We start from the raw sequence: 23,028 nt of genomic DNA, 5'->3' as shown, positions 1-23,028 counted from the left end.
GTTTCGGACGCGATACGGTCACTATGAGTTCTTGGTTATGCCATTCGGGTTAACCAACGCACCAGCGGTCTTCATGGACCTCATGAACCGCGTGTGCAAGCCCTACCTTGATGACTTCGTGATCGTTTTTATTGACGACATTCTAATTTACTCCAAGAACAAGGAGGATCACGAACGGCATCTACGCCTTATCCTAGAACTCCTGAGGAGGGAGCAGTTGTACGCAAAATTTTCTAAATGCGATTTCTGGATACGGGAGGTACATTTTCTGGGGCATATAGTCAATGAGGTGGACATACATGTGGATCCTGCCAAGGTTGACGCCATTAGAAATTGGGCGGCACCAAAGAACCCTTCGGAGGTGCGGCAATTTCTCGGTCTAGCAGGGTATTATCGTCGCTTCATTCAAAACTTCTCAAAGATTGCACAGCCACTCACCTCGTTAACACAGAAGAAAGTAGTTTACTCTTGGGGGACGAAGCAGGAGGATGCTTTCCAGATTTTGAAACAAAGGTTATGCAGCGCGCCAATCTTGTCTCTACCAGATGGCACTGAGGATTTTGTAGTTTATTGTGATGCCTCGATTCAGGGTCTCGGTTGCGTGTTGATGCAACGCGAGAAGGTGATAGCTTACGCTTCTCGACAATTGAAAGTACACGAGAAGAACTATACGACACACGACTTGGAGTTAGGAGCAGTGGTGTTTGCGCTGAAGATTTGGAGACACTATTTATACGGCACGAAATGCACCATCTATACCGACCACAAGAGCCTTCAGCACATCTTTGACCAAAAAGAATTGAATATGCGACAGCGTCGTTGGGTAGAGTTGTTCAACGATTACGAGTGTGCCATCAAATATCACCCAGGTACAGCTAACGTAGTAGCTGATGCACTCAGCCGCAAAGAGGCAAAGCCTAAACGTGTTCGCGCATTACAACTCACTATTCATTCCAACCTTCCTGATAAGATTCGTACGGCTCAGACTGAGGCATTGAAGGAAGGGAACATCGAAGCTGAGGGTTTACGCGGTATGGAAAAGCAGCTTGAGCAGAGATCTGATGGTATCTACTACATCATGGAAAGAGTATGGGTTCCTCTGTTTGGTGATCTTAGAGAACTTGTGATGGATGAAGCACACAAGTCACGATATTCTATTCACCCGGGGTCGGACAAAATGTATCACGATCTTAAAGTTATGTATTGGTGGCCGAATATGAAAGCCCTCATAGCCACATACGTGGGTAAATGCTTAACTTGTGCTAGAGTTAAAGCGGAACATCAGAAACCTTCGGGTCTACTGCAGCAGCCAGTAATACCCACATGGAAGTGGGAACAGATCGCTATGGATTTCGTTACTGGATTACCGAGGACTCAGGCTGGAAACGATACTATATGGGTAATTGTTGATCGACTCACGAAATCGGCGCACTTCCTAGCAATTAAGGAAACAGATAAGTTTTCGCAACTTGCAGCAGTATATCTTAAGGAGGTAGTTGCTAGGCACGGAGTGCCAACTTCTATCATCTCAGATCGAGATCCGCGTTTTACTTCTGAACTATGGCAGTCTATGCATAAATTGTTCGGTTCGAAACTCGACATGAGCACCGCTTACCATCCACAGACGGATGGTCAGAGTGAGCGCACTATTCAGACGCTTGAAGACATGCTGCGGGCATGTGTGATCGATTTTGGGAAGGGGTGGGAGAAACACTTGCCGTTAATAGAGTTCTCCTACAACAACAGCTACCACACAAGTATTCAGGCAGCTCCGTTCGAGGCATTGTACGGGCGGAAATGTCGTTCTCCTCTCTGTTGGGCTGAAGTAGGTGACAGCCAACTCACAGGTCCTGAACTCATTCTGGAAACTTCACAAAATATAGCTCGGATCAGGGATCGTATGGCAGCAGCACGCGATCGTCAGAAAAGTTATGCTAACAAGCGTAGGAAGCCTTTAGAGTTCGAAGTTAATGATCGGGTCATGTTGAAAGTTTCACCGTGGAAGGGTGTTGTACGCTTTGGGAAGCGTGGCAAGCTCAATCCCCGTTACGTTGGGCCATTCAAAATTCTAGAGCGGATCGGTAAAGTCGCTTACAGACTCGAGTTACCTGCGGAATTAGGTAACGTTCACGATGTGTTTCACGTTTCTCAACTAAAGAAGTGTCTGGTTGATGAGACACTAGTTGTGCCATTCCAAGAGCTCAAGTTCGATGACAAGCTACAGTTTGTTGAAGAGCCTATTGAAATCATGGATCGGGAAGTCAAGGTGCGTAAACACAGTCGAATTCCGATTGTTAGGGTCCGATGGAATTCAAGATGTGGACCGGAGTTCACGTGGGAACGCGAGGATCAGATGAAACTAAAGTACCCTCACCTCTTTCCCAAAGACAAGGCAGAGTCAAGCAAAACTAGTGAATCTCGGGACGAGATTCCCCTTCAAGTTGGGGATGATGTAACACCTGAGGAAATTCCGCAACGATCTTGAATTGTCGCTTCACTCTCTTGTACCTATTTGCTAAATTTCGGGACGAAATTTCTTTCAAGTTGGGGATGATGTGACAACCCGACTTCTTGAGGTTAGTATTATCCTATTCCCCGACTCCTTTGTTGTATTTACATATCCTAGATCATTGTGCCAGTGGGATTATGTTGCAAACTTGTTAGTGAGTAACGCATTGAAATACTTGATTTATGCTAACACATCTTTCAACCAAGGATCCCTCGACCGAAAGATCTAACCTTCGAAGGATCCCAAGACCGTAAGATCTATCCTTCGACCCGAGACCTATCCTTCGACCCAGGATAAGATCCTTCGACAATCTTTCGGACTAGGAAGGATCCTTCGAGATAAGACCCAATCCTTCGACGAAAGGCCTTAACTTTCGGCCCAACTCGGCACCGGCCCAAACCCCCCCATCAGTTATAAGACATTACGTAAATGCCTAGCACAAAACATTCAATCATATTCCAAACCCTAGAAACCTCTCCTGTGCGACGGCAGTAGTCAAGGACCCCCCTTCGAGATAACAGCTTGTTCGATTAAAGCTTTGGTTAGTAATTCTTTATCCATGCTAACTATGATTCTGTGTGAACATACAATCATGATAAACAAACTGTTGAATTATATATGGTTGCATGATAGCCGATGCTTAAGATCCTAGGTTATGTGTTGATACGTACGAGTTCTGTTACGGCTTTGATAGTAGTAATGATATTGTTGTATAATGAAAATTAGGGTCACGAGTTCCGATTCAACACATGTGCCGCCGAATACTGTGATGTAAATCGATATTGTTCTAATAACTATTACATGTCATAATTGGTCCAATAACCTAATGAGATGCCTTGCAACTGTCGGCCGTGATTGGTAATTAAGTAGGTGCCTTTGGTGTATTACATGCTATGTGCAATGATTGGAAAATTAACGATCACATATTTGTATGAGCATGAATTGTTTGAATATCATTGTTGAATCATATGAACCGGATGATAACAGTTAGATCGCATGATTAGGGTTACCGTAACCGAAAGATGCTGTAACTGTTTGTTAATTGTATCGAAAAATAACGGATATGCCGAAAGATAGCTGATGTGTCGAAACATAATCGAAAGATAACTGATATGCCGAAAGATAGCTGGTGTGTCGAAACATAACCATTGTATCGAAAGGTAACTGTGTGTCGAAACATAACTGAAAACCGAAAGATAGTATGTCGAAAGATAGTATGTCGGAAGATAGTTGATGTGTCGAATGAAAAATGTGAACCGAAAGATATTGAGGTGCTAACATTGTATTTGTGTACACTAGTTGATGATTAAATGTGAAATGATACGTGTTGTGCTGATATGCAAACTGACTGTTATGTGTAACTATCATAGGGCTTGGTTAATCACTGTTGTTAAACGAGTAAATAATTCCACCGAGCAAAACAAGGTGAGTTCACTACATTCGAGCATGCGTCCCAGTGGTTGGGGACAGTCAGTGGGTATTCTATGGGGGAATAAGTCTTTGGGTAAAAACGGGTATATTGGTTAATATTCTCACCTATCATCTTTTGTAAGTCCCTCATCGGGTATTAGTTAGTAGCGCTACTTAGGTTTGGCACCCTCACCCCGTGCCTGTAAGAGGACGGAGGTGAACTAATGACCCAGTCTGGCCCAGTACTAGATAGGAGTACGTGGGAAGGGCAGTCGTGTATTTCAGGAGCCGTCATTGTTCGGAAATGAGATATTAACAATATTACTCGCATTGGTTACTAAACTGTTTTACATACAACGGGTACCAAACGTTTTCTAAAACTGTGAACTCGCCAGCTTTGTCTGATACGTGTGTTACATGCTCGCAGGTCCTTAGGTACTGGGAACACAGGAACTTGCTGGCTGGAGGGCGAGAGTGGTCATGGTTACATTAATGAACTTAGTTATCAGACATTTATTTATTGTGGTTGTTTGGATAGTATTTACAGTATGATACATTAACGCTTCCGCTGAACCTATGGTTTTTGAACAAATTATGTTTGGGATTTCAGTATTATTAAATGATGGAACTTTATTTCAAACTTGTGATTCAATGTAATTGGTGGCTCAGTGCTAGTCGTCACACGCCTAACAGGGACACTCCCTAGGTGGTAATTTGGGGGTGTGACAAGTAGGTATTGGACGCTAGTTGTTCCCCCCGGTTGCAAACCCGTTACAAAGTCGAGATTTAGTACAATGGAAGCCGCAATTGCAATGTCTGAGGGTTACGCACAACTAGCAGGGTTTTATACACGTTTGGGTACTTCTAAGAAAGAAAAAGTTGGCCATGAAGGAAATGTAATTATTGTGGAAAAAGAGTTTGAAAACACGATAAAAGGAACAACCCTTTGAAAAAAGGTAATCGAACTAAGGATGACTCGTCTACCGACGAGGACGACGAGGAAGAAGAAAATGTGGAAGACATGGTGCTAGGATCGGACGATTCAGAAAGCGAAGCCAACGATAGCAAAAATTAGAATATGCTTTGACAATCACATTTTCCAAGTTTTTCCAATTTTAATACATGACACACTTACATTTATTTGTTGACTGTGTTTTAATACTTTGCAATCTATCATTTACTTCAGTCATAGTGTTTGTTAATGCTTTTGCTAGTTACTGTTGAGCAAATATTAACTTTTAACAACCACATTTTCATTTTCCTATTCCACTGTCCAAGTATTAAAAAAAGTATGAAACTACATATATACACATGTACTTACGGAACACACATATGCACAAATGTTAAGAGTGCATTCACGGACACCTTACAGCTTGTGAACAAAAGCCTTATAATATACTGGAACTACATACATGTGTACATTACATTGTAAATAAATGTACACAAATGTACATTGCTCTACTACTAAATTTGATTACATTCTATCATTTCCTTTATTCATAATGTTTGTTAATGCTTTTCTAGTTACTATGATTAAATCTAACTTTGAACAAACCCATTTTCATATCCCTAGCCTATTGTTTAAGTACTAAAAGAGAAATCCGAAAGTATATATATACACATGTGTACTATTTAATCATCTAATTAACACCAGTGACCTATGTACTTACTGTACACACATATTCACAAATGTAAAATTCGCATTCAATTGCACAATACAAGTTGTGAATAAAAACCTTGTAAACCACTGTTACTAATACATGTATACTTTGCATTTTAATTAACTGTACACAAGTGTACTAAGAAAACTAGGGCAATCACCACTTTCTGCTAATATGTGAATCACATATTTTTTTATAGTTGTACACATAAATAGGGTACGTTCCAGTTATCCATATTATATTTCCTACTCAATACTAGTTCCTCAACGTGTGTTTAACCAAGCAAACAAACATTCCATAACAGAATCAAGATTAACAAAACAATCGACCATAAAACGTATGCTATTGTCTACAACCATAACCAAGCAAACACACATTCCATGACAGACCAAAAAATTAGCAAAACAATCGACCATAAAACGTATATTATTCTCTACAACCATAAAACATACTAATTAACCCAATTTGCACGCTTTCCCGTATTGTTTGGCTTCATCCAATATGCGGTCACGATGCTTGTTAACGCCTGAAGTAACCAGCTTCACAGCGTATTTCTTCCTTAAACGTGTCAATGCTGCTTTCTTTGGGCCCGACTCAAGTGGGAAGCCAATATTCCATTTATCAACTGTTGCATTGGCGCAAAGAAATTAAGGAAGCATCAATTCAATCCACTGACTTGGTTGTAAATCTTCATTAGGAAATGATACAGTCCAACACCAGATTCGATTTCGAACACAAAGTCCCTGCTCGATAAAGTATAAGCTATATCAGCTACGATAGATAATTGTACATTGTGTACATACACTAATACACATATGTATAACATAACAATACACATGTGTAAGATGAAAAATACACTTGTGTACAACGGATTAATCTGAAATTATACACATGTGTACTTCGTAATACTCATAACACCAGTTTTAACAAACTAAAAAGCTATGTCTGACCGATATAACCGAAAATAAATGTAATTAGTTTATAGTACACAACCTACGAGTAAAAAAATTAATAATGGGTGTCCATGATAAATCGAAAAAATCCTCTTCTGTACGCAAAATTACCTTTATTTCTCTGATCCCCATTATCAAGCTTTTGTACTGGGACACTATCTACATGCAGCTTCGACCCATCCTTTCCATCACGTAACGGTTCCTTATGGTCCCTTTTTACTGTTGACATCTTATTTACTATTGAAACATAATTACGTTAAAAACACCGTTTATAAAACTATCTTGAAGGAATTATGTTAAACAAGACAAACTATAGTTTCGGCTACATTAAGAATTAAAATTCACCTATGTTTTCCGTTACATCGTCGTCAGAACACTCAATCGGGTCTTCTTTTGTATTTCTAAGGCTACGAGCCTTTATACAGGCTATCCTCTCACTTTTCCCCCTACGTGAATACATAAAAAAGTTGTTACTATTATTATATTTACTAATTTGAATTCCTACCATAAAACGTTGTTATACTTAAATTTCCTAAAACTTACTTTTCCTCATTGTATCCCTTTTTTTGTACCTACAAAATATACACAAGATGGGATTGCTCAAGTACAAAACTTAAATGAAGGTGTTAATCTTATATTCATGTAATCAAATGAATTTTAATAGGCACGTATAAGTTTTACACAAATCATCTTTCGAAGCATAATACACAACTGTACAATAATTTTAAGATTATGTACCTACTGTATACTAAAAGAGTAATATAAACGGAACATACACGTTTCATGGGTATCCAAAAAACAAACACAAATAAACTATCAGTACACAAGTACACAACTGAACTCTATACTAAAACCAGAGGATATACACATGTGTACTTCCAGACAACGTCAATCATCAAACACAATCCAAAAGCATAACATCAGGATGTAACAAATAATGCCAAAAAAACAGAGTACAGTCGGGAAATTTATACTCACACATAAAAGCTATACACAGGTGTACATCGAAGAAATTATACCCACACATAACTGCTATACACAAATGTACATAGACCAATTTGTCCTTATGTAATCCTGAAGTAGTTAAATACACTACAATCAAACCACAAAAACGACAACATCCTTCCGATTAAGCAACACAAAAACAACTCCAAAATGATTTTTATACATCGGATTAAAGAAACCCTAACTTTTCACATCGGACTAAAGTAACCCTAACTTTTCCGCTACGTATTCACTAAACAAGTTCGAATCATACACAACCGGAAATTAATAACTGGAAACAAACTTACCTTTGCCGTCGATTTTGATGCTAAACCTAATCGGAATGCAGAGTCGTGAGTATTAAGGGAAGAACCACCCTAATTCGCTATCGATTATGAGAGAAGGATGTTTAGATGAAATGTCTGTTATTTTTCTAGAGAGATATAATGAGATTATATCTACAACAAAGAATTGCGATGTTTGAGGAGAAGATCTTTCAACTTTTCAACAAAACCTCTTCAAATTCTCCAGGTTCCCAAAATTAGTTCAGTACACAATTACATTAATGCCCCTATGCACCCCTTTTCTTTATTATATTTTCTTTTATATTTACAAGTTTGTCATTATCCTAAATTTTGCTCATCTAACAAATGAAGGGCCCAGATCTGTTCATTTTGTTCACAAGTTAACCCTTGTTCACTCTAGAACCCTACCCTATATATATATATATATATATGCTTATAATTATATTAGAGTCAAAAATACGAATTGTCACATACAAGATTAAATACCACATTATAATATATTTAATCTTACATTTTATTCATTCTTCCTATAACATCCAAATGGTAATTTTACAAATATAATTTTATAAATATTCAAAACATAAGAGGTTTTAACAACTTAATAGGAATTTAAAAGTCTTAACTCGTTACATTTATTAAAACAAATGGCTTTTAACGCTTGAGCCACCCTCCATTCACAACATTGATAGTAATAACCTGATGAACAAGAAAAGGAAAAGTATGTTTAAGAATATCGCTCACTTCAACAGGCAAACATAAATATTATAAATCGGATATAATGAATAAACTATATGTGAGAAATATTTTCTTTTGTATTCAAACTTAACTTAACATTATTTAAGATACTTTTATTAGTTGGATTGTAGGAACAATTTAACTATTCTAAATAATGTTGTAAGGTAATCTTCAAAACGTGTCAAGCCATAAATCTTATGATACGGATCTGAAAACATACGAAGATAATTGAATTTGTTTTAATAATATGAGGAATGGTAGTATACCATCAAGAAGATATTTGATTATCGGAACCGATGTTTCAATAGCAACGACTAAGAAATTTAAGATATCATAAGGAGTTACGCATAGACCAAAGAACAAAACAAATATAGTAACACAAAGCTTCTTGGTAGGTAAAAGGTTTTATGTTTTTGTTTTAAAATTGACGTGGAACATTTTTTTAGTTTAATACAACTCAGTGCAGAAGCCTAAATTAAATTAGGAGCACTGTTTCGAGGCAAGTTTTACATCAATAGACTCGTATCGTCGTTCTAATCAAAAGCCCTAAAAATCTGTTTGCAATTTGGAAAAAAGCTTAACTCCGTTAAGTTTTTTTAACGGGGACCATTCTAGAAAAAATAGGCGAAAGGTGGAACTGGTGGAGAGAATATTCTAAGGTGGGATTATTGATGGCCAATAAGGTCTAGGTAGGATTATTACAGGCTAATTTCCCTCAAAATTTTCACGACAACGTTCAAATTTTCGGGATGATCCTAGTTTATAATTATTACTTATTAGAAGAGACAATAAACAATAAAAATGTGATGTCATTCTAATTTCTAAACTTAATATTCCTAGTAACTAATCCTTAAACAAAAAGACAAGTGACAAAATTTAAGTTATAAAACTAAAAAAAATACAACTAACAAAATTCAAGTAATAAAACTATAAAAAAATCAATTAACTAAAAAAAACAGAAAAAATAGACTACACAACGATTGAACCCATGACACCTCTTGTTGGTAAAACGTGGGGGGTTTATCATTATACCAAATTTCCTTTTTTATGGTTCCCACCTAATTATATTTATGGGCCATTATAAAATTTAATATATCGAATCTACTAATTTTTTAAAAAGCATTAGGTTCGAGAACTGAACCGCTCGTTGTGGGTCCACCCCTGCCCGACCCGAGGGGTTAAGCTGAAACCCTAAAGATTCAGGACGGGCAGATATAATCCCGAATAAGAGATTAATTTAAAAAAGAGTGAATTGCAAGTTTTGTCCTTTATCTTTAGGCCATTTTGCAAGTTTTGTCCTTTATGTTTAAATTTGACGAGTTTTGTCCTTTATGTTTGAAAATCAAGCACGTTTTACCCTTTGGGGCAAAACGTGCTTGATTTTTAAAGACAAAACGTGCTTGATTTTTTAAACATAAAGGACAAAACGTGCTTGATTTTTAAACATAAAGGACAAAACGTGCTTGATTTTTAAGGCCCAAAGGGTAAAACATGCTTGATTTTTAAACATAAAGGACAAAACTCGTCAAATTTAAACATAAAGGACAAAACTTGCAAAATGGCCTAAAGATAAAGGACAAAACTTGCAATTCACTCTTTAAAAAAAATTGTAAGTATGATATTAGGTAGTACTTGGCTCTCTACCTGGAACACATATACCCATTTATTTAAACCATCCTTGTAAACATTCTATTTCTCTTAGTAGTAGGGCTGTTCACGAGCCGAGCCGAGCCGAACGGACCTTTGCTCGTGCTTGGCTCGTCTACAAACCGAACCGAGCGGAGCGGCTCATTTAAAACCGAGCCTCAAATCAAACGAGCGTTTTTCGAGCAGTAAATATTCCGAGCGAGCATCGAGCGAAATTCGAGCAATTTGGAAAACCATGTTGCCCGATTTAAATTTGCAGAGAGAGATAGTGACAATTTTGGTCTCAAGTTTTTATGTCTTTAAAAACATGCACATTTCATGGTATAATATTTTTCTTGTGAATAACAATGTTGTAGCCGACGAGATGATGATCATATTGCACGAGCAATTACGTTGAGAGCAATAGATGATCGACTTAGGGTAACGACATGAAATATTGAGATGATAAGCAGACTGTTGTTTATCGGTTTAGGGTTTAACTTTTAGATTTGATATTAATTTTTTAGTGGTGTGGTTGGTCTAGTACGTATAGATGTACTTGTAAATTTGTATATAGTGAACCAAAATCTAATATAGTGGTATATATAAAACTATAAAAATAATTTATATTTAAGTATATATGTATGTGTAATGTGTATATATATATATATATAGGTGTGTGTTTGTATATATATTTATAATTTACATTTGAGTATATACATGTGTATATACATGTTTATATGTGTATGTGTATGTGTATGTATATATGTATATGTATATTTATGTGTATACTAATTAAAAATAATAATTCGAGCCGAACCGAGCCGAGCGGACCTTTGCTCATGCTTGGCTCGTTTACAAATCGAACCGAGCGGAGCGGCTCGTTTACAACCGAGCGTCAAATCGAACGAGCATTTTCCGAGCAATTTCCGAACGAGCGTCGAGCGAGCGACGAGCGGCGAGCGATTTGAACGGCCCTACTTAGTAGAGTTATTACTAATCCACTTATTTGCTTCTATATATCTAATTTCTTGATGTTCAAAAAATCTAATTTGTTTAGGTAATAAAATTGTATCAAATTTAAAACAATAAGAAATGTAATTATTATTCGAACATGTGATTTTAACAAACTAACGTGTATTGGGTATGTATGAGACCCAACGGATATGTTACTAGAATTGCAAATATTCGAACATGTGATTTTAACAACCAATAAGAATTTTTTATTTTATTTTATTTATTTTTTATATTTAATATTAATGTAAAAGTATATTGGTAAACTTAAATAGATCAGTAATTGCAAAAAGACAAGTAACTAATATCCTTAAATAGAAAGTATATTCTAATTTCTAAACTTAATATTCCTAGTAACTAATCCTTAAACAAAAAGACAAGTGACAAAATTTAAGTTATAAAACTAAAAAAAATACAACTAACAAAATTCAAGTAATAAAACTATAAAAAATCAATTAATTAAAAAAAAAACAGAAAAAATAGACTACACAACGATTGAACCCATGACACCTCTTGTTGGTAAAACGTGGGGGTTTATCATTATACCAAATTTCCTTTTTTTATGGTTCCCACCTAATTATATTTATGGGTCATTATAAAATTTAATATATCGAATCTATTAATTTTTTAAAAAACATTAGGTTCGAGAACTGAACCGCTCGTTGTGGGTCCACCCCTGCCCGACCCGAGGGGTTAAGCTGAAACCCTAAAGATTTAGGACAGGCAGATATAATCCCGAATTTAAAAAAATTGTAAGTATGATATTAGGTAGTACTTGGCTCTCTACCTGGAACACATATACCCATTTATTTAAACCATCCTTGTAAACATTCTATTTCTCTTAGTAGAGTTATTACTAATCCACTTATTTGCTTCTATATATCTAATTTCATGATGTTCAAAAAATCTAATTTGTTTAGGTAATAAAATTGTATCAAATTTAAAACAATAAGAAATGTAATTAATATTCGAACATGTGATTTTAACAAACTAACGTTTATTGGGTATGTATGAGACCCAACGGATATGTTACTAGAATTGCAAATATTCGAACATGTGATTTTAACAACCAATAACATACCAATAAGAATTTTTATTTTATTTTATTTATTTTTTATGTTTAATATTATTGTAAAAGTATATTGAGAAACTTAAATAGATTATTAATTGTTAGCCATCCTTTTTAATATCTAATTACATTAAATTTGTAACGTATTTTAAAAAAAATATATTTTTTCAAAGAGGAAAAAAAATAGTTTAAAGTGTAGGATAAACTATGAGGTGTGTAGAATGAATTGCGCGCTGTGTCGGATAAATTTAAATATGTGTAGAATAAATTCCAAAATGTGTAAACACAATTTTGATGTGTGCATCCAAAAATTTTAGTGTGTAGAATGATAGTTTTTATGACGAATTAAGTCAAAGATAATAATAAACTAGAAAAAAAAACATATTATTTAATGTTTTATAATTATTCTTTTGTTTTTTCTTTTACTTCTTAATTTAATTTTCTTCTCAAATAAATCTAAACCTCTCCTTATCAAGTAAGAAAACACCTATTGCATGCAAGAGGTTCAAATGTATAAATATATTCGTGTAATATTGGATTCCCTAGTGTCAAAAGATTCAGTTTATAAAAAAAAGTTCAAGATGTGCGTACCTTAATGAACTCCAGTAGTATCTCAAGTTCACCCATATTGACGATTGTAACAACCTACATGCCAAATTGACTAAAAATTAGATATTTTTACATGGAAGTATTGTGTTTTGTTTAGTGTAATTAAATGGATATTGGCATATTAATTAACCTTAGTTTTTGTTAAAATTTACATACTTATACTTGAAATACATAATCAGTTTGGAAGCTCATCATATCTCATAATGTATCAAAAGTGTAAGTATAAGACATGTAATGTCTATCTATAGGGAAGGGGAGACCTAAACTAATAAGTGATTCATGCACAATATATCTAACTCAACAACCCTAACAGATTAAACAACTCAACATATATAATATACACTAATATCCCCCCCCCCCCCATGCTTTTTCTTGGAGCTCCAAATGATGAGGCAATGGGCCTAAGAAAAACATGGTAACCAGTAGTCAACATACGATCGTCAGGACATCCAGCCCAATCACTATCGGAATAAGCATGGAGATCAATACTATTAGATCGAAAAATAATTATTCCATGAGAAATCGTGCCTCTAAGATACCTTAAAATACGCTTAACCACAACCCAATTACGATCAGTAGGTAGTAGGTGTCTCTAAGAACTGGGACACATTAATACTGCATAAGCAATCTTGAGTCTAGTCAAAACTAGATACTAACCACGAGCAGTACTCTAATATAAAGTTCGACCGACCAATGGAATACCAGTGTGGCGAGAGAGTTGTCATCCGGAAGTGACATGAGTAGATAACAAACCACACTCAGCTAGAACAATGTGCTGCAATAAATCAAGTAAATACCACTGCTAGGAATGTTGTAACACATCATTAATGTTGTAACACATCATCATAGAATATGGCATATAGACCATAGAAATATGAAAGGGTGCCCAAATCATTCAGTGCATATGCGACAAATCAAATCCATCACTAATGTAAATGAGCTCCTAGTGATGATAATATCATCCACATAGACCAAGACATTGTGCATAATGGAATCTTGACTATACACAAAAATTGAGGTGTCAACTAGACTCAGAAAATCCACTAGTAATAAGTGCAGATGGTAGCTTGAAAAACCAAGCTTGGGGTGCCTGCTTGAGACCATCGAGGGCCTCCTACAGTAAAAAAATATAATGAGGTCGAGCGAAGTCAACAAAGGTTGGAGGCTGTTACATGTAAACAATCTTAGATAAGTCACCATGTTGAAAGACATTGACATCGACTTTTCGAATAGCCTGTCCACATGAAAATACAAACAGGAAAATAAGGTAGATAGTAGTGGTTAAACTACAAGGCTAAATGTCTTGTTATAATCAACACCCTTTATCTAGTGAACGCCCTTGGCAACAAGCTGGGCTTTATAATGGCTCATATATCCTTCATGATTACGCTTATCCCTTTAAGGTGAAGAAGAAGTAAAAGATGAAGAAGGAGAAGGAGAAACAAATGAGGAAGGCGGAGGAATTAATAAGGATGAAATAGGTGCAGAAGAAGTCTCATGCAAAATAACATGTTGTGAAGTGAAGGTACATCATGTATGAGGATCATAACCAAGATAACTAGAGTCTAGAATAACTAGGAGCGTAGCCAACAAAGATACATGGAGTAGAATTGGGTGAGAGTTTATTCGGTCGGGTATCAGCAAGAAATGGATTACACACACACCCAAAAGTGCGAAGAATGGTGTAATCCGGTCGTGAAACGAATACAACCTTATACAGAGAGGAATGATGAAGCGGCTATGGCATACGCATCATATCAAAACTTCTTTGGTAAAGAAGCATGAAAAAACCATGCACGAGCAACCTCAGAAAGATGACGGTTTTTCAATTGGGCAACCCATTTTGTGGGGGTGTATATGGACATGAGATACGATAGGCATGGTTGCAAAAGTCGTTAGGCGCTCCCTAGGCAGATTCAGGAGTACTCGGCCTAGGCGGAGATTACTCGGGGAGTAATTGGCCTAGACGAACAGTACTCCAGCCTCGGCAACCAACCTTGTAGCGAGTACTCAGGGAGTACTCGGAGCGTAGGCGGGACTTTTACAACCATGACGATAGGCAATACAAGAATCAGAAAGGTATCGAGCCATCATCTTGCCACAAATAAGTTCAAGAGCACCATCGCACTGAATATGTTTGATGGTGCATGAGAAAAGGTTATTTTGAAGTAACAAAATGAATCAACCGCCTAAGAATGATAAGTTAATAAATAAAACCATGTAAACCAACTATACTCATCAATAAATGTAATAATTATGGATATCTGGATCTAGATACAACCGGCGAAGTACCTCAAATATCACAATGAATAATGTGCAAAGTTAAAGTGGAATGAGATACAATAGAAGTAAATGGTAATTTAGATGATTTCAATACACTACAAATTATACAATGCTTATTCATGGATTTATCCGGTAAACTCAAAAACAAAAATCTAGACATAATAGTGACATATGGGTGACCTAGTCGGGAACGCCAGGTCTCTCTATGTGAAAGCGGTCAACTAGTGTAGCTGATGTGCATTACCATGAGTATGGTGGAGGAGTTGTCCAACCAGAGTCTGAGTAGACAAGCCAAAATATGTGAAAATAACTTCAATAGGATAATCATTAACTAGTAACTAGCCGAATGGTTGATAAAAGGTTCTTGGCTAAGCTAGGAAGCACAAGAACATGTCTAAGAATAAGATAATGACCAAATAAATGAAGTAAAGTAGTACCAATGTGATAGATAGTAAGAGACATATAGTTTCCAACAACTTTCTCGGAACTAGTGTATGGAGCAGAATCAAATATAAGAGAATGAATGATCTGCAGTCATGTGGGCGGAATCCGGAATCCATGAATCAACACCTTCACAAATACCGGATAAAGCTGCACATAGCCCGAAATGCGGAGAAGACTGCTGACTAGCCTAAGAAGCAAAGTGTTGAGGCCCAATCCAAACGAGGAAGTAGGGGTGTTCATCGAATCGAATATCAAATTTTCGAATTACTCAATTCGAATTCATATTCAGTAAAAAAACCCAATTCATATTTGAATAATTCGAAATCAAATAAATTCAATTTGATTCAGATTCTTTTAAAACATGTAAAAAACTATTAAAATGAAACATCAATTTTAAAGCAGTCATAAAGCACGATCTCACATTAAAAAGTTTCAAATCAAGTACCATAAGTTTAACATTCAAGTCGAGAAGTCGGGAATACCTACTCCACATTACAAGTTAATATTTTTAAGGTTAGAAATCTATTGATAGATTTGTTACTTAGTTTTATTTTTGGGCTGGGTTTAGTAATGAGTAATTTTAATAGTTGAAATAAATTTTGAAAATAATTTATAATATAGACCAATGAAAGTTATATATGTATTATATATAAAAATAATAAATAAAAATGTATAATTTTTATTCAAATTTCGTATCGAATTTGAAATTATAAATTGTATTCAATTTACTTGACTCGGATTGAATCGAATTCGAATTCTTATAATCGAGACGAATTCTTTATAAATTCGAATTTAATCGAATTTCGAATTTTCTGAATTCGAAACGAATTCTTAACACCCTACGAGGAAGTATCATGAAGCCCAAAGTAATGCGTAGCGGTCGCATGAGGCCGAAACCATGTATAGCAATCGTATGATGCTCGGATCCATTGAAGAATTATCAAATGAATAGGCACCGTTGAGTTAGTAGGCCCAAATTGTGCGTGGGCAAGAATTGGACCTGGTTTGAGTGGTGGATAACCCGGAAGGAACAAAATTATGACCGTGAACGTGAGAAGTAGCTCATCTGAGCCCAAAATAAGAGCTTGTTTTGGATTACTTATTACAAGTACTTTTTTACTTCTCTAAAAAGTTAATAAGTCAGAAATTGTGACTTATTAACTTCTTCGCCCACAACACAAGCAATCCCAATACAAGTTCTTTTTAATTTTTCAAAAAGTTAATAAATTATAAGTTGATGAAAATAAGGAATCCTAAACACCCATTGAACCCTTGATCCATCCGGTATCTTTAATATTAGGTGAAAATTACGACAGCCACCAGGATTCCACGGTTGACCTCCTCTTTTGCCACCAAATTGACCAAGTCACCAAGGCCACCACTATTACGATTATTGAACGTTGAATCCCTGGAAGTGAATCAGTGATAGCAGTTAATGGTGTTGTCACCAGATTTTGAACAAATTTGGCAAATAGCCTAATGTTGATGATGTTCTGGACGCGGTTGCTTAATTTGAAGTGCTACCGTAGCTGCAATTGAAGGTGACGATTATGAAAACTGAAATCATTATCTTAGATGTTAAGAACAGACTGTTTATAATCTTCCTTTAATCCATCAAGCATCTGCTGAACCGGACGTTGATTGAAAATTGTGTATGTGACGGCATCTTAGGCTCTTAGCAATCTGCAAATTCCTTTGCTCGTGATAAAGAGTCCAAAGGTGACTTTAATTCCTGATTTAGAAGACAAATTATGTCCGAAATTGATTTTCTTTCACGAAAACCTGTTTATTAAACAAATCTTCAAGGTTTTTCCAAATTTCTGAAGATGACGTAGAACATCTTTCTAGATACAGAAGAGATGGAGACATAGTAGCAATGATAAACACATACACATATCCGTCTGATTTGACCCAAAGTTCTCGACCTTCAGATCTAATGGTTCGTGTAGGTGTGTTGTGATTGAGAAATTTCAGAATTGTCCGTCACTTGTTATGATTATGAAATATCAAAATAGTCCAAAAAATTACAAAACAGTAATGATTTGATGCTTTAATTGTGAAAATTGCTGTAATCAAGTTTTATTTGAATGCAATGTGTGAAATTCGGTAGATGTGGTGAAGGATTGCAGGTCAAATTAGAAGACACATCACTTGTTGTTGCCATGATTTGATGACAGTAGCAGAAGAGGATGAAGAAGGAAAAAGGATCTAACAGGGAAGAAACAGAACAATAGAAAGAAAGAAATCTCACCGGAAGAGAAGAATCTTCATCGGAGAAGACAGAGTTTGGCCGAAAGAGATGAGATCTAGCCAGAAAATCAATGTAAAGGTCACCTAAGATTCTTGAGCTCTTATACCATGAAATACATGATAATCAGGTATGCAAACTCATCATGTCTCATAACATATTAAAAGTGTAAGTACAAGCTAGACATCTAGTATCTATATATAGGGAAAGGGTGAGCTAAACTAATAACAGACTCATGCACAGTATAAGGGGGTGTTTGTTTTTTTTTTTTTTTTGTGAAAAGTTGTTCAAGACCTCTTATGTCTGCCCCACGCAGACCACGTGCAGACGTTTGAGTTTGCAGTGTGTTTGTTTTCTCGAAGTGATTTTATTAAAAAAGGTCTTCCAGACCTCTTCTTGGGGCAGATGTGGACTTGGGTCTTCTAGCCTCTTCTTTCTTTTTGCCCAGTTACACAAACACAAAACACCTCAAAAAAAAAACCCTAGCTCCTTCTCCCCTTCACACACCGTCGATCCCCTCCTCCTCCCATTCCATCGCCTCCCTCCTCCGCCCCTACCTCGCCGTCGCGCCCCCTCCTCCTCCCCTTCAATCTGTCTCGCTGTCGCTGCTGCTGCAGCCCTCCGCCACGCCGTCGCTGCGGCTTCTGCCCTCCCCTGCCACGTCATCGATCTCCTCCCTTCTCCTCTGCTACTTCACCGAAACAGGTATGTTTCTTTATCTTCAAGAATTGTTTTTTTTAATTGTCATGACATGTTAAAGAATTCTGCTTGTAATATATATATTGTTAAAGAATATACGTATTGTTAATTTTTGGTTTTTTAATGTTAGTTTTCTAGTTTTTTGATGTTAAAGAACATACCTCATTTGAAAAGTTTCCTTCTTAGGTGACCAAGATTAAGTAGAATTGACAACGTTAACCAACTGTAAACGTTTTCAAGAGTCCCAAAGTAAACCAATCTCCACCTAGTAATGAAGTGCAGACTCCCAAGTAGTCCAACAAATCCAACAAAGAACCCTGGGCCCATGCCAGTATAAAACCACAAGTCTTCAGTATCATCTTGACCTTCATTCTTACCAACATGATTGTCTCTTACATCATCTTCATTGCAACTTCTTAAAACTGGTGGCCCACATAGTCCATTGTTCCCTTCATAAATAGTTGGGTCATCAAGAGTCTGAAGCTGATTTCCAGCTGGAACTCGGCCATATAAATCATTGAATGACAGGTTCAAGTAGCTTAGAAAGGTCAAGCTACCCAAACTTTGGGGAATCCGACCAGACAGGTTGTTCATCGACAAATCTAAAGATTCCAGTTGCTTTAGATTTCCAATGATTACTGGAATATGTCCTTTTAGAAGGTTTCCAGAGAGATTTAAGCTCTTCAACCCCAGAAGATACATTAGAGCATCAGGCAGTTCTCCAACGATATTGTTGTTAGAGAGGTCTATTGATATAAAAAACCTTAGTACTGTTCTGGTGTACGATTGTTGCCTTCCCTTTGTGGAAACCAAAATATTTTCATCATAGGTTTGCATCGATCCAAATGTTATCCAGTTGGAACTCGTGATCATACCACTTAAATTCCCAAAGCAATGAGGGATTGTTCCGATTATGTTATTATGTGCCAAGCTTAAATATTGAAGAGCATGGAGTTTACAAAGCTGTAAAGGAATCTTTCCTGTAAACTTATTCGACTCCAGATTTAAAATTCTGAGGTCAGAGAGCTTTTCACCAATCCAAAAAGGGATATCACACATGAGCATATTTTTCCCTAAATCCATTGTAACAAGTCGTGTCAAGTTTTGTAAGGATAGCGGGATACCCCCCTCAATTCTGTTGTTGTGCAAGTGCAACGAGTTTAGTTGTATTAGAGAACCCAAGGAACTTGGAACAACACCGGTTATGGTGTTATTTGCAAGATTTATCACCTGCAAATTAGTTAAGTTCCCTAAGCATCCAGGAAGCCTTCCAGAAAACTTATTTTGTGATAAATCTAAAAGTTGGATGCTAAGGACATTGCATAAGTGTACTGGAATGTTTCCTGTGAAACGATTTTTTGAGAGATTAACAACTTGGAGACTTGGGCTCATTGCTCCATCTGTTTGGGGCACATGTCCTGACAGTAAGTTATCTGATAGATCCAAAATCAACAAATTTTCTGGAAAGTTTGCTAGTGACCCCTCAAACTTGTTTGAGTTCAACTTTAGGGAAATCCCATCCAATATTTGGGCACTACTCTTGAAATGAAATCGTGGCAGTTTGCCACCGATATGGTTATATGACAAATCCAAGTCAAGAATATGAGACAAGATGTTCTCAAACCACTCTGGTATTGTATCGCTAATACCCGAGTTAGAAAGATCTAATCTCTGAAGATTTGTTTGTGTTTGAAGCCATTTCGGGAATTGGGGTCCGATGTTGACGGAACTTGCATAGAGTACCTGTAGTTGGAAGGGGGCCCTCCATCGAGAGCTGAAATTCAACGCTAGCGAATTATCAGACAACATCAAACAATTTAGATTCTTTAGCTTGGTGAAATGAGTTTGGGAAAGGACCCCGACCAACGAATTTTCGGAGAGATCTAGAGTCTTGAGCTTTGAAAGCTCCCCAAGACTCAAGGTAATGTTCCCACTCAATTGATTATCACCAAGAGCTAGGTCTTCTAGCCTTAAGAGTAGTCCAAGGTTTACGGGAATAGGACCAGAAAACTTGTTCCCCGAAAGGTCCATATGAATGAGGCTGCTCAAATTAAATAACGTATCTGGCATCAAAGTTTCAAAGGAATTGGTCGAGAGGTCGATGGAAGCAAGAGCGCTGAACATTCCCATGAAATCAGGAATTTTACCATGGAAGTGGTTGAGTTCAAAGTTTAGATGCATGAGGCCAGTAAGGTTTGATAACCAGACAGGAATGGTTGAATTAATAAGATTGGAGGAGAGGTCCAGTGAATTAAGAGACGTGAAATTGACGACTTTAACTGAAGGGATATTGACATCACACGATGCCAAGTTCAGTGTAAGCAAAGAAGGTAGCATGTTGATTGGATGGAACCAATCAATATGTTCAAGGGACATATATGATAAATCCAAGTGCCTTAATGACCGCAGGGAAGACACCCATCCTAAATCATCTATGACAGGCCTAGGGGCTCCAATATCATATCCATATGAAATTCTACGATCAAGATCATCCATGAGAGGACCATGACTAAGATCAAGATATTGTAACCTTGAGAGATTTCCTAGATGATGAGGAACTACCCCGCTTAAACCTGAGTGTGTTAAATTAAGGTATTCCAAATGTTTAAACGAACCCATGAATTCAGGAATGCTTCCTGAGAATTGATTTACGCTCAAGTCCAAGTAACGCAGATGTTTCAAATTCTGTAAAGAAGGACTCAACTTACCTACAAGGCGTCTGCTGAAATTCAAAGATCGAAGATCAAGTTTCACAACATGACCATTCAGACGGTCACACCCAATTCCCTGCCAGTGACAACATTCTACTCCGCTCCATGTTGACAGAAGATTAGATGTGTCTGTGAGGGTTTGTTTGAAAACAAGAAGGGACCGCCTCTCCCTTTGGATACATGTAACATTTGAAGAAGCTGTAATGATGCTTAAACCAATTATTTGGAATAAGAGGGATGTAAAAATGAGAAGAAAACTGGTTTTCATTTTGGAATAGGATGAAGTTCAGTCTCAAAACAGGGGAGGATATATGGCATATAATAAAATAATTCCTTTATAAAAGGAAAAAAAAATGAAACACGTAATAGTAGATATTATAACCCAATTTTTCTAAACAACAACGTATACCATACTTAGCTAGAATTATCTACAAGACTGTGACAGCATACGTAATAGTAGATATTATAACCCAATTTTTCTAAATAACAACGTATACCTTACTTAGCTAGAATTGTCTACAAGACTGTGACAGCATATTTAGAGTCATCTTCGAAAGTCTTGAAAGAGTTTGTGGTCACATGCTGGTAACCCTATCTGGCTGCAGGTTTTTGCACGTCTAACTTTGCTATCAATTTTTTACTGGTTATATATCTTTTTCGGATAACATTTCATTATATCTTTTTTAGCTTAACCGAAATTGTTTTTCAAAGGGAAATCAAATAAAAAATAATTATCACTAACGACTAATTGAGTTTCTAAATTCGGAATCATATTACTCCACAAGTTCATTAAATGCATATTTGTAATTCTATTTAAAGTATGTGACCAAATTTTGAAGTGTCAGTGTTGACGAATTCAAACTTAAAAAAATCAAACAGTTGACGAATTCATATTTATGTTTACAAGTCTTCTCCAGATTTAAAGATTTAAACACGTATCAATCAAAAAATTTAATGCACATATAGAATTTTGAATTTGTAAATTTCTTCGAATCCCAAGGGCTTTTTTTTCTTTTTTTTTTTTTTTAAGATAACCTTCATTCAACCAAAGAAAAAACGCCACTAGCAAGTCCTCAAAACAAGGACCCCTAGCCAAGCCAAAATGACATCAAATCCAAAGGATATTTATACCAAACATTCTAATCAAACAATTTCAATCAAGACCTATGCCGGTACCAAAAAAACGAGCATGACTTAACCGTTTCCACCACTTCGATTGCTCTCCGAGTTTTACGATTCAAAATTTTGCACATTTCTTTCATTCCAAAGACACAACATGGTAATTATAATGCCGTGAATGATCTGATTGTCCTTCTTAGTCTTCGTATAACAATCTGCCAACTTAAGAAGGTCCCTTGTCTCAAACGCGAAAATATGAGACATTCTACACCAACTTCCTATCCTTGACCACAGTTCCGAGGTGAACATACATCCTGTGAAAAGATGAATTGACGTTTCCGGCTCTGCTGCGCATAGAAGACACGACACCTCATCTATGTGAATTCCAAGCCTAACCAACTCCACTCTCATTGCCTCGTTGGAAGCCTATTCAGCTCCGCTCGCCATGACATTATTTTACACTTTAAAGGAGTACAACCCATCCATTTCATTTTAAAAGTAAGCCCCGAATCAAACCTGTGAGAGATCAACTTTTTAGCCATCTTGACCATGAACCACCCATTGCTATCTCCCCTCCATATCCAGCGATCTTGCCATCTACTCCACTCGTGATCGTGAATAGCCGCCAATAAGTCAAATAATTCAGCAA

The 23,028-nt window shown here is 36.6% G+C and overlaps 1 protein-coding gene and 1 long non-coding RNA gene across 4 annotated transcripts; both read right to left on the bottom strand.

Annotated features, from left to right (window-relative positions):
* Positions 1 to 5,892: 5,892 nt before the first annotated feature.
* Positions 5,893 to 8,087, bottom strand: LOC118481972. Its single transcript, XR_004866490.1, has 4 exons — positions 7,077 to 8,087; positions 6,879 to 6,979; positions 6,645 to 6,770; positions 5,893 to 6,323 (listed from the first exon to the last, which is right to left on the bottom strand). It is a non-coding gene; the product is annotated as an uncharacterized LOC118481972 (long non-coding RNA).
* A 228-nt stretch (positions 8,088 to 8,315) lies between these two features.
* Positions 8,316 to 21,582, bottom strand: LOC110877393 (receptor-like protein EIX2). Of its 3 annotated transcripts, none has more exons than XR_004866488.1 (3): positions 18,711 to 21,582; positions 12,858 to 12,911; positions 8,316 to 8,518 (listed from the first exon to the last, which is right to left on the bottom strand). XR_004866488.1 is itself a non-coding variant. In XM_035977326.1 (2 exons), the coding sequence occupies exon 1, from the start codon at positions 21,526 to 21,528 to the stop codon at positions 18,712 to 18,714; it is 2,817 nt and encodes a 938-aa protein (XP_035833219.1). In that variant the 5' UTR covers positions 21,529 to 21,582; the 3' UTR covers positions 12,854 to 12,911; position 18,711. The 3 variants fall into 3 exon arrangements, 1 of the variants encoding a protein (XP_035833219.1); XR_002557005.2 differs by having other exon boundaries at positions 21,258 to 21,397; XM_035977326.1 differs by lacking the exon at positions 8,316 to 8,518 and having other exon boundaries at positions 12,854 to 12,911.
* Between the last annotated feature and the right edge of the window lie 1,446 nt (positions 21,583 to 23,028).

This window comes from Helianthus annuus, chromosome 9 (genome assembly GCF_002127325.2).
Source record: "Helianthus annuus cultivar XRQ/B chromosome 9, HanXRQr2.0-SUNRISE, whole genome shotgun sequence".
NCBI lineage: Eukaryota > Viridiplantae > Streptophyta > Magnoliopsida > Asterales > Asteraceae > Helianthus > Helianthus annuus.
The sequence above is the reverse complement of the archived record's forward strand: the minus strand, read 5'-3'. Positions and strand labels throughout refer to the sequence as shown.

What these genes read in the sequence shown, in the direction of transcription:
- LOC110877393 (XM_035977326.1), bottom strand. Translation starts at nt 21,528, where the DNA reads ATGAAAACCAGTTTTCTTCTCATTTTTACATCCCTCTTATTCCAAATA.